At 49.8% G+C, this 10,128-nt stretch overlaps 1 protein-coding gene across 4 annotated transcripts in view; it reads right to left on the bottom strand.

Moving 5' to 3' along the window:
* Window positions 1-224: 224 nt before the first annotated feature.
* LOC101843348 (mitochondrial import inner membrane translocase subunit TIM16) overlaps window positions 225-10,128 on the bottom strand; it is a 61,597-nt gene continuing 51,693 nt past the window's right edge. For 2 of the 4 annotated variants that reach the window (XM_005081667.4, XM_021233797.2), the window contains 6 exons: window positions 9,863-9,954; window positions 9,065-9,151; window positions 1,711-1,795; window positions 880-1,016; window positions 572-637; window positions 225-383 (listed from right to left, as the gene is read on the bottom strand). In XM_005081667.4, coding sequence (XP_005081724.1) covers window positions 297-383; window positions 572-637; window positions 880-1,016; window positions 1,711-1,795; window positions 9,065-9,151; window positions 9,863-9,954 — 554 coding nt within the window. In that variant the 3' untranslated portion in view covers window positions 225-296. Of the gene's footprint in view, window positions 384-571; window positions 638-879; window positions 1,017-1,710; window positions 1,796-6,141; window positions 6,277-8,344; window positions 8,955-9,064; window positions 9,152-9,862; window positions 9,955-10,128 lie in introns of those variants that run through there. The other 2 variants (XM_005081669.4, XM_005081668.4) reach the window with 2 other exon arrangements.

Genomic DNA, 10,128 nt, shown 5'->3' with positions numbered 1-10,128 from the left:
TTTATCTCGAGGGAAGGCACGGGCAGACCCTCTGGTTTCCTCAGTACTGGTAGGACATACAGAAGGGAACAAAAGACTGTGACATACCCTGGCCAGGTGTACTAACATGGCTGTTCACCAGCATCCCACCCCCAGGCTGTCAAAGGCTGTGGCCTGACTCTTTTACAGCCCCAAACAGGCAGGAAGAGAGCAAACCTTCTCAAGTAGGAATATATGCACTGGAGAAGCATGGAAAAGCCATTTATTACCAAGCTATAAATTATGAGGCAATGGGTGGGGTGGGGAGTGCCCAGCAGTCACGTTTTGGGCATCTGCCCTTTCTCTCTGTCTTCCTGGGCTTGTATTCGGAGTTCCTCATCTAGGCGTTCCTTTGCACGGACAACCTAGGAGGAGGAGGAAGGTTAGGCTCTTGACAGTCTCTGCTCTTTGCCTGAATGGAGGACCTTTCCCCTTCCTGTCCCAGGCCCTAACAACCTCCCCAGAGGACAGTAGACTGCCAAGATTCAAACCACTTAAGTAGCACCCCAGGGTAGAAGAGGAAGCCTGTGGCTTCTTTCCTCAGAGCACTCACCTTTGACTGCAAGTAGAAGGAGCCACCCACAGACTTATCATTCACCTTAAATAGGTGCTCATAATTCTGCAGAGATGAGACAGTGAACATTAGGCTCTGGGTGAGACATTAGGGAAGGCTGATAACACGAGGAATTAAAAGGGCTTGACCTCTGACCCACACTGTCACACAGGAAGTTGCTGTGACCAAAAGGGTACGGGAAAGACAGGTAACCATGTGGGATGGCTCAGCTGCTACAGCTAGATACCATGTCTCTGTATTTGTGACTGCCTGGACAGCACTGCCCCATGGCAGATGAGGCGCCTCACCTTCTGGACCTGCTCAGGGTTCAGCTTGGAGATGTTGAGAATCTGCTGGGCTTCCTGGAGGCTGAGGCCGGAGAGGTTGGATGCAGCTGCAGACTGGTGCCCAGCTCGACCCCGAGCATCAGCGGCTGCCTGGCTTGCTGTAGACACATTGGTGACTGCTTAGCCCCCTTGGTGGCCCAGAGCTTCCCCCAGGCCTTCTAAGTGACACAAAAGAAACAATTTGCCCAGGAGTGGCTTTTCTTTAGTACTGGCTTCTTTTTGGAGGGGAGGGGCAAACATTTCACACTGAAGGATAGGATAGTGTCAAACTAGGCTCTTGGTCCCTCAATCTAGACCACAAGATGACTTTGTCCCTCCTTCCTCCCTTCATTCCTTGTCAGAGGTCTAGCAAATTGGGAGCTACTTTGGAGACTAGGATAAAGCTACATGCAGGGGGAGGAGCTTTGGCTGGTGCCAGAGACCTCAAAACCTAGCCTAGTCAGTGCCCAGACTGTCAGAGCAGACCACCCCTGGGACTGCTTTCCTTTGGTGACCTTATAGTCAAAAGCCAGCAAACTTTCTCCTAAAGTGCCAGATAAATAAACACTAACTTTGCAGCCAATTAGTCTGTTGGAATTACTCAGCTCTCCTTGAAAGCAGTCAGAATATGTGACTCTTATTTAACAAAATAAGACAGCCCCAAGGGCCCATTTGCCCTGGACACTCATGCTAACCATGCCTCCTACCATGGGAAAGTACTCCAGGCCATCCCTTCATTCACAACTGACACAACTCTTAATGGAAAATCTAAACTGGACAGGGCTCCCAGCATGCAAAGAGGTAGAGGCTTACCTGCAAACTCCTGCCTCAGAGCCCGGGCAAAGGCTCTGCCCACCACCTGCACACCCATCACAATGATCTGGGCCAGGTACTTGGCCTGTGGGCAGAAAAGACACCTTGGAGATGCTAAACTTTCTTTGGTGGTTCTAGATATACTGGAGTTCCCAGAGGCAGATGGGAAAGGCTGTAGGGGATGAAACTGATACTGACTTGTGGGAAGAAACTGGCTTGAGAGCCAGTACATAATACAGTCCCAGAATGCCACCAGATTAATCCACTCCAATATCACTGATGGCTCCCTTTATGCTTCTGAGACTATCTGGCCCAGCCTTCATATTACCAGGGAAAAAACAGATCTACCCTAACTCTCCCAAAACTTCAAGTCCTGTGACTAAGAATTTACCCATGAATACAATAACAATAAAATCACTAAAGTTCTAGGTACGGTGGTGCATGGCTATAATTCTAGTATGGGGAGGCAGAGGTATAGTGATCATGAGTCTGGATCTCACAGTAAAACCTTGTCTCAAAAAAATCAAACAAATGGGAATAAGACGTTGGTTCAGCAGGTAAAGAGTGCTTGCTCTTGCAACCACGAGGAACCGAGTTCAAATCCCACTATCCATGTACTAAGCCAGGCATGGTCTTGTCCTGTATGTACCTGTTATCCAGACATTGAGTGGAGTGTAGAAAAAAGAACCACTAGGGCTTTCTGGCTACCACCTAAGTAGAAACAAGTATTCCAGGTTCAGAAAGAGTCCATGCCTCAAAGGAATAAGGTAGAGGAAAGGAAACCTGAAAATCCTACTGTGCACGCACATGTGCACACACGCACACCATATAAATTAACAAAAAGGGGGGCAGGCTAAGGGTCTACTTAGAACACAACACTCAGGAGCTAAGAGCCTACAAGGGATTCAGGCACACACTAAGATACGAACCCAGCAACTGGCAGAGTATGATCATCTGTTAAACTGTGCAGTTCACACATCTATTCAGACAGTCAATTCAGCATTGGACAGAGACACACAGGACTCAATCCCTGCTCTCAGAACACAGTCACTGTCCAAGTAGAGAAATCATCCTCAGCAGTGCAGAGCCACTGCGATCCCAATATTACATAATCAAGGTAATGGGGAGGTCCCGGGGAGCCTCACTAAGACTTGCTCAGCAGCAGAGTTCACTGAGGGAGTATCAGGAATGGGAAGAAGTTCTGGGGGAAGATAGTATTTCTCCTAGGCTGGAACCTAAGGTACAGGTGGAGTCATGATAATAAGCTACAAGTGCAGGAGGTAAGTAAGATTAGACACCCTGGGAGCATCCTAGGCTGGAAAAAGACCAGAGGATGATTCATGGAGAAATATTAGGATCTTACTGTGAAACAGGTATGATGTATTGATAACATGCATAGATGGATCCCATGTTTGTGAAATGATATAAAGGAGCAACCAAAGGACTCCTGATGAATGCTCACTGCAAGCTTGTAGCACTCACATGGTACAGCTCAAAGATTGGGCCTCCCTCCCCTATACTTTGCTGTGGCTAATCTCAAGTACCGACTGAGCCTGTGTACCAGGTACTGTGTCAGACACATTCCAGTGTCTGTGCCATTTCATCCCAAGAATTCGAGGTTTAGCGACTCATTTGTACTAGGCAGACGGAGTGGGGAGGCTGGAGCCCCATTAACCACAGGATCCTACTGCACTAGGAAGATGATAGCAAGATGACTAGCATCAGGGACTCAAGACTCCAGAACTGGCCTTTCTGGCTTCTAGGTCCTGCCCTTTCCTAACAAGCAGATCTAATTATGGGCTATTAGAGAAATGAAGAGGTCTCACAGCATGTTGGAGACAGGGTTTCTCTGTGTAACAACAACCCTAGCTGTCCTGGAACTAGCTCTGTAGTTTTTTAAACTGCAACATGAAGAGAATACTATATTCCCTTACAGAAGGGATGTAAGGCCCTGGGAGGCAATGCATACAAAATCCAGTAGACAGACAGTAGCATCCTGGAATCAGAGCTCAATTGCTGGCTTTGCTCCCAGACCAGACCCTGTTTGGTGTTAATAATCTGGTTATCAGGTGATGTTCACAGCTGAAGATTTCTGCCAATTACAGTCCGCTAGAAGGCCCTCACTGACAAGCCTCAAGATCCCAGGCCAAGAACCAGCTCAAGTCACAGCTCACTCCAGGCAAGCAGTAGCTGGGGATAGGAGGCATAACCACAGGGCTTCAACCCTAAAACCTGCCAGTAGCCACACACTTCCTTTCCTAACACAAAAGACCTCAGACAAGGTTGATGGGGGGAGGGTGGGCAAAAATGAGGCTTAAGTCATCAAAGTGCATCAGCAAGGGCCCAACTTTTCAGGCCTGTGTACAATGTTCCTCCAACACACAGCCGACTGACAACGACAGGAAGGTACTTGGGTTGTCCCTAGGGCCCTTTGAATAGCTACTGGTGTCACAGCTACACAGGAGGAAGGTCAGGACTACATGGGTCCCCAGAGGCCTGCACAGCAGGTGTCCAATACATACTTGAAAATGTGTGACTGTCCATGAATCAACACTTTAATCAAGTCACTCTTAGTGCTATTTGGCCAAAGCTGCCATCTCAGGCACTCCATTCCCCAGGCGGGGTTTCCCTGTGCCCCCAACACCATTCCCCAGGTGGGGTTTCCCTGTGCCTCCAACGCCAAGCTAAGGCCCTGGGGTTGCCCAGTTCTCACTCAGTGCTGCACGGTCTGCATACTCAGTTCAGCTCGGCTCTGATTCTCCCCTGGCCTTAACTCAGTTCTCTGGACTTTCTCTCCCTCTTACCTCTCCCCAACTGCAACTGCACCCTTTACTTCATGGTAAGCTCTCATGATTCTTTATGCTCTGAGCTCCTTCCTATCTAGACACTGTCAAGATTCAACATTGCAAAGGCATGGTGGTGGCACTACCTATAATCCCAGCACTTGGGAGGCTGGGGCAGGAGGAGCCCTAGAGTTTGAGGCCAGCCTGAATTACAAAGCAAGACAATGCCCCAGACCAAAAACCTTCAACACCCTTCAGGGATTGAAAAATACCCCTGACTCTCCGGTGGTGAAAGTTCTAGGCTCCTCCCATTTATGTCTTCCCACAGTATTTTTCTTTTCCTCTTTTGGAGGTGCTCTGGGGACTGAATCGAGGGCCTCTCCCATGGTGGGCAAGCATTATAACACTGAGCCATTCCCTCTGCCCCCTTTACTAAAGGGCGCGGGCTGCCCTGCAACTCATGAAGTCCACACTAGTTCCAAACTCCTGCTCTTCCTGCGCCAGCCTCCCAAGTGCTGGGTTTGCAAGGGTAGCCACCATGACCACCTGAGAAAAGTTCAAAGTTGAATGTGGAGAATGCATGGTAAAGACCCAATTCCAAGGGCTGGAGAGGTGGCTCAGAAGTTAAGAGCACTGGCTGCTCTTCCAGAGGTCCTGAGTTCAATTCCCAGCACCCAAATGATGGCTCATAGCCACTCTACTGAGATCCGGTGCCCTCTTCTGGTGTGCAGACATGCATGCAGACAGGACACTATACAAAAATAAATCAATACAGGTCCTCACTAGATGTCGGTGACCCTATTACAAGAATAATGTAGAAGCAAATTGTAGTCTCAGAACATCAACAAAACTGGGGCCAAAACCAGCCTCTGACTCTTGCATAAAAGAGCCTGGAAAAGTCAAATTCTTGAAACTTCAGGTCCCTTGAGTGTAAAATGGGGACGAATGACAATCTACAAAAAGCCTCAGCTCCAGGCACCGCACTGTAAGCAATTAACTGCCACCTTCAAATTATCAAAGAACAGGCTCCCCAGCCGGGTATGATGGCGCACACCTTTGACGCCAGCACTGGAGAGCCAGGGGGCAGAGGCAAGTGGAACTCCATGAGTTTAAGGCCAGCCTGGTTTATTACAATAGGACATTACGAGACAACCAAGGCTACCTATAGTGATACCCTAGTCTCAAATAAGCACAGAAGCAGATGAGAAATAAATAGGCTCCCCCAACCAACCGCCTTCCAGTTACTTAGGGGCAAAGCTAAAGAACCTGCCTTTTAAAGGTTGCACAGGCGACACGCATGGTTTCCCACACTCAGCCTGCAGGTCTCGACTTCAGCTCAGGTCCCAGGTCTACCACTTCCTTGGACCAGCCAACTGTCAAACGCGGTTAAAACCGAGCGACATCGCCGAGTCCTGCAACTCAGGAGCCGGCCCACCCCACAATCACCTCCTCCCACTGCCCATAGCGGCTTGCTCACGCCGCGGCTGAACTTGGCCGGGGCTTCCTGCCAGCGGAGCCTCGGTTCCCGGGCCCGCGGTCGTCCCTGCCCGAGCGTCAACGGCCTGCGACCCTGCTTCCTGTGGGGTACGCGGGCGGCTCACGGCAGCAGCCGCCCGACTCTGACTCGACCTCCCTCCCCGAGCCTCACCATGGCGGCCGCTCCGCCTCACAGGGACGGGTGCCGCTCCCGGACCCACTGAGACCAGCTCAGGGACTGCCGGTGGGTCAGAGGTCAAGGGAGACCGCAGAGCGCGTGCGCAACGTCGCGACGCATTTCCAGGGGTGTGACTCTTGCGGCATGAACGTAGGCGGAGCCTGCCTCGGGATCAGAAGACTACTGGGCGAGCGATGGGCAGCTCCAAACCTCCGGTGGCCTTGTAACTGGTGCACCAAGTTGTTTTTTCCCTTCATTTCCCCGAAATAGTTAGGAAGAAGCCATCATATGAAATAAGCCAAAGTAATATAGGACTGGGTGTCAATTTCTCTGGAATACTTAAGAAACTAGGTACTTCAGAATAGGTTTAATTCCAGATTCCCCCTGCTTGTGAAACTAACTATATACCAGATGGGATCGTTTCCCCCCACCTCAAGTCTATAATCTAAAGCCTTCTCAATGAGGTCCATGAATCCCCCTACTACACTGATATGCCCACCACGCTGCTGCTTTGGAGGGACTAGGGTGTGCTTTATTTCTGTAATTCTTTTTTTTTTCGGGGGGGGGGGTGGGCAAGACAGGGTTGCTCTGTGTAGCCCTGGCTAGCCAGTCCTGGAACTCTGTAGACCAGTCTGGCCTTGAACTCACAGTCCTGCCTGCCTCTGTTTCACGAGTGCTGGGATTAAAGACGTGTGCCACTACCACCTAGCTAGCTGGTTATCGAATTTTTACATCCAGATGATCATGTTGCCAGGTTTGTTTATAAAAGCTTCTCTGGTTGGCTTGCAGAGGCTTCTCTCCAAGTCTTCACAAGATCTTCTCTGGTCTCTGTGCGTGTCTATGTGTTTGTGACAGTTCTGTCAAGACTCCTATAATTCACACACCAAACAGTTTCACCTTTGGAGTGAGCAATTCAGTCTGTCTTCACCACTGTATAGCTCAGAACATTTCCATCCAGCAGTCAATTCCCTACCCTGGAAGCTACTCAAGCTCTCATCCTCTATAACAGTAGTTATCAACCTGTAGATCGAAACCAGGAGGTGGTGGCGCACACCTTTAATTCCAGCACTTGGGAGGCAGAGGCAGGTGGATCTCTGTGAGTCAGAAGTCAACGTGGTCTACAGAGTGAGTTCCAGGACAGCCAGAGCTACACAGGGAAACCCTTTCTCCAAAAACAAACAAAAAACCCAAAAACAAAAAACAAAAACAAAACAAATAAAAAAACCCAAAACAAACAAAAAAACTCCCTTGGTAAACCTCTATCTCCAAAAATATTTACATTACAAATCATAACAGTAGCAAAATTAGTTGTGAAGTAACAACAAAACTATTTTTATGGTTGGAGGTCACCATAACATGAAGAACTTTATTAAAAGGTCACAGCATTAGAAAGGTTGAGAACCACTGCTCCACAAAAAAAAATTGCTTTATTTTTACCTTTATTATTTATTGCTATGCCTTCCCACTAGAGTATGAACTCTCAGTGGGCAGAACACTAAGGTCTTTACTCCTAGCTATCAAACGCGTGGAAGGCAGTCTGGCTGTAATGGACACTCATAGATGTTTGGTGAAAGGATTTAAGTCAGATTCCTCTATAACAGTGATTCTCAACCTTCCTAATGCTGTGACCTCTTAATAAAGTTCCTCATGTGGTGGTGACCCCCAAGCATAAAGTTATTTTTGTTGCTACTTCATAGCTGTAATTTTGCCACTGTTATGAATTGCATGTAAATACTTGTTTTCCAATGATCTTAAGTGACCCTGTGAAAGGGTCATTCAACCCCCAAAGGGGCCATGACCCACAGATTGAGAACCTCTGCTCCAGACCACTGCCATCCTTCCCTTGTCTCTCCAAATTCTCTCTTCCCTTGGTACACTGCTGAAGTTCCCTTCGTTTGCCCTTAACTCCTTCAGGTCTTAGTTTTCAGTTTCAAAGAACATAAGCACCTCTCCCTTAGCCCCTTGACACGTGCTCGCCCTACCCCAAGTCAGTTCTCAGTTTTTCCTCATGCTGCTTTCTTATGCAGTCTGGTTCCCTAGCACAAAGCTACGATCGACTGAAGCTCCATCTGTCCTGTTCATTACTAAGTAAATGTAGCAAAGTAAAACCAGCATGAAGAGAGGTCCAGAACCAAAGTTCTCTCTCTCATACTCTGTCCTCTTTCTTCTAGACTCCCAGAGACCAGCACAAGAGGCAGCCAGCTTAGAAAAGTTTAATTGCTGAAAACACCCAGAGCTTGTACAGGCTGGTTGTTGTGGGGTTCACACCACTGTAGTGAGGCTGTCAGCTCCATGAGACCCTTTCTCCTGGCCTCAAGCCACGGGAAGCAGGGCAAATGGTCCCAGGCCCGAGGATAAAGCTGCTCCCGAGAGCCTGGTGGGGGACCAGCCCCCAGTGCCCTCGACTGGAGCTGGGGCAGTAGGCAAGACAGGTTGGCATGTAGTAACTGAAGATGTTAGATGAAGCCAGCAGAAAGACGAGGGAGACAAGGCGTCCAGCGCTGGCCCAGAGACATGCTACTGACATCTACTTCCCACCATTGGTGTCACGTGCTAACAGGCGGCTGAAGATAAACAGCTGGCCCCAGAGGGCAGAGGAGCAGAAAGTCCCTGCAGTTGCAGTGGGCCCAGCAGCAGTGAGAGTGCCTGAGGCCTGCAGGAAACCCAGGGCTCCTGGGCTGGGTGTGCCTGCCAAGGCAGAGCAGCGCTGTCCAGTTTGCAGAGATGTAAGTGTGGAAGGGCAGCAGGTGGTTCTAGAAGGTGGCAGTGGCAGTTGAGGCCGGGGGTGCCTGGTGTGCAGGCTAGTCCTGGGGTAAGAAACCAGGACGCAGGAGTTAAGAGGGCCTAGAAGGGGAGGGCGTGTTTACAGGACGAGCAGTGCTACTGGCTAAGGAAGCTGGGTCCAACTGTCACTCACCCACTCATCTTCATCCACCCCTTCAAAGGAGTCCTGGGGCAGTGGGTCTTCTCGATTTCCCAGCTTTGCCACCATGGCACTGAGCAGCTGTGAAGGGAGACAGGGGAGGCACTGAAAGAAACGACTCTCTGATCTCAGTAACTTAAAACCCCAGCTTTGGGAGGTTGGAGAGATGGCTCAGAGGTTAAGAGCACTGACTGTTCTTCCAGAGGTCCTGAGTTCAAGTCCCAGCAACCACATGGTGGCTCACAGCCATCTGTAATGAGATCTTGTGCCCCCTTCTGGTGTACAAGCATACATGCAGGCAGAACACTGTACTAAATAAATAAAAAACAAAACAAAACAAAAACCCCTAGCTTTAACAACAATAATGCTGGAAAAGCCATTTCAGTTAGAACCCTGGTGAGGCTGATGGGCTTTCTTTGTAAAAGACCAGACAGTAACAGCATCAACAGCGTCAGGGACCAGGGCTGCAGTGTGGTACAGGACACAGGAGCTGCCGCAACTGCCGCAAAGGCTCAAATGTCCACCAGGATGGCCGTGGGCTTAGGTCTCCAACCTCTGACTTTGGCTGGGTCAGGGCTGGCTAAAATGTTTGTCTTGTTGCCCTCCCTGGCTTCCTGTGCCCTGGGGGCAGCAACAGGCCCCTGGGTGTGGCCCCTCCCCAAAGTCTGGTATGGAGACAAGAGCGACACTTGGCTTGTCCTGCCCTCTGGGTGGAGCTAGACCTGCAGATAACCAAGCACACGGAGGACTCTCACTGTCCGCACAGCACAGCCAGCACTCTCCCATGCCTACCTCTTCTTTTTTCTGTTGGTCAGACTTCTCTTCCAAGTACTGTGCTGAGGATGGGGCTCTCCGGGCAGGGGCCTCTCGGGGGGCTTGGCTCACTGGGGTGGAGGAAGGACAAGCATCAAAGAAGACCCTATTCAGAACCAACCCCCCCCCCAGGAGATTCTCTGGTAGTGATCAAAGAAGCAGCATTAAACCCTGTTCGCCAGGCCTGCCCAAAGCACTGGGGTATATATTTGCAAAAGTTTGAATGTGAGCTACGTGATGGTGTC

The sequence above is a fragment of the Mesocricetus auratus genome, unplaced genomic scaffold, assembly GCF_017639785.1.
Source record: "Mesocricetus auratus isolate SY011 unplaced genomic scaffold, BCM_Maur_2.0 Super-Scaffold_100007, whole genome shotgun sequence".
Lineage (NCBI taxonomy): Eukaryota > Metazoa > Chordata > Mammalia > Rodentia > Cricetidae > Mesocricetus > Mesocricetus auratus.
This window is presented reverse-complemented; position numbering and strand designations above follow the sequence as displayed.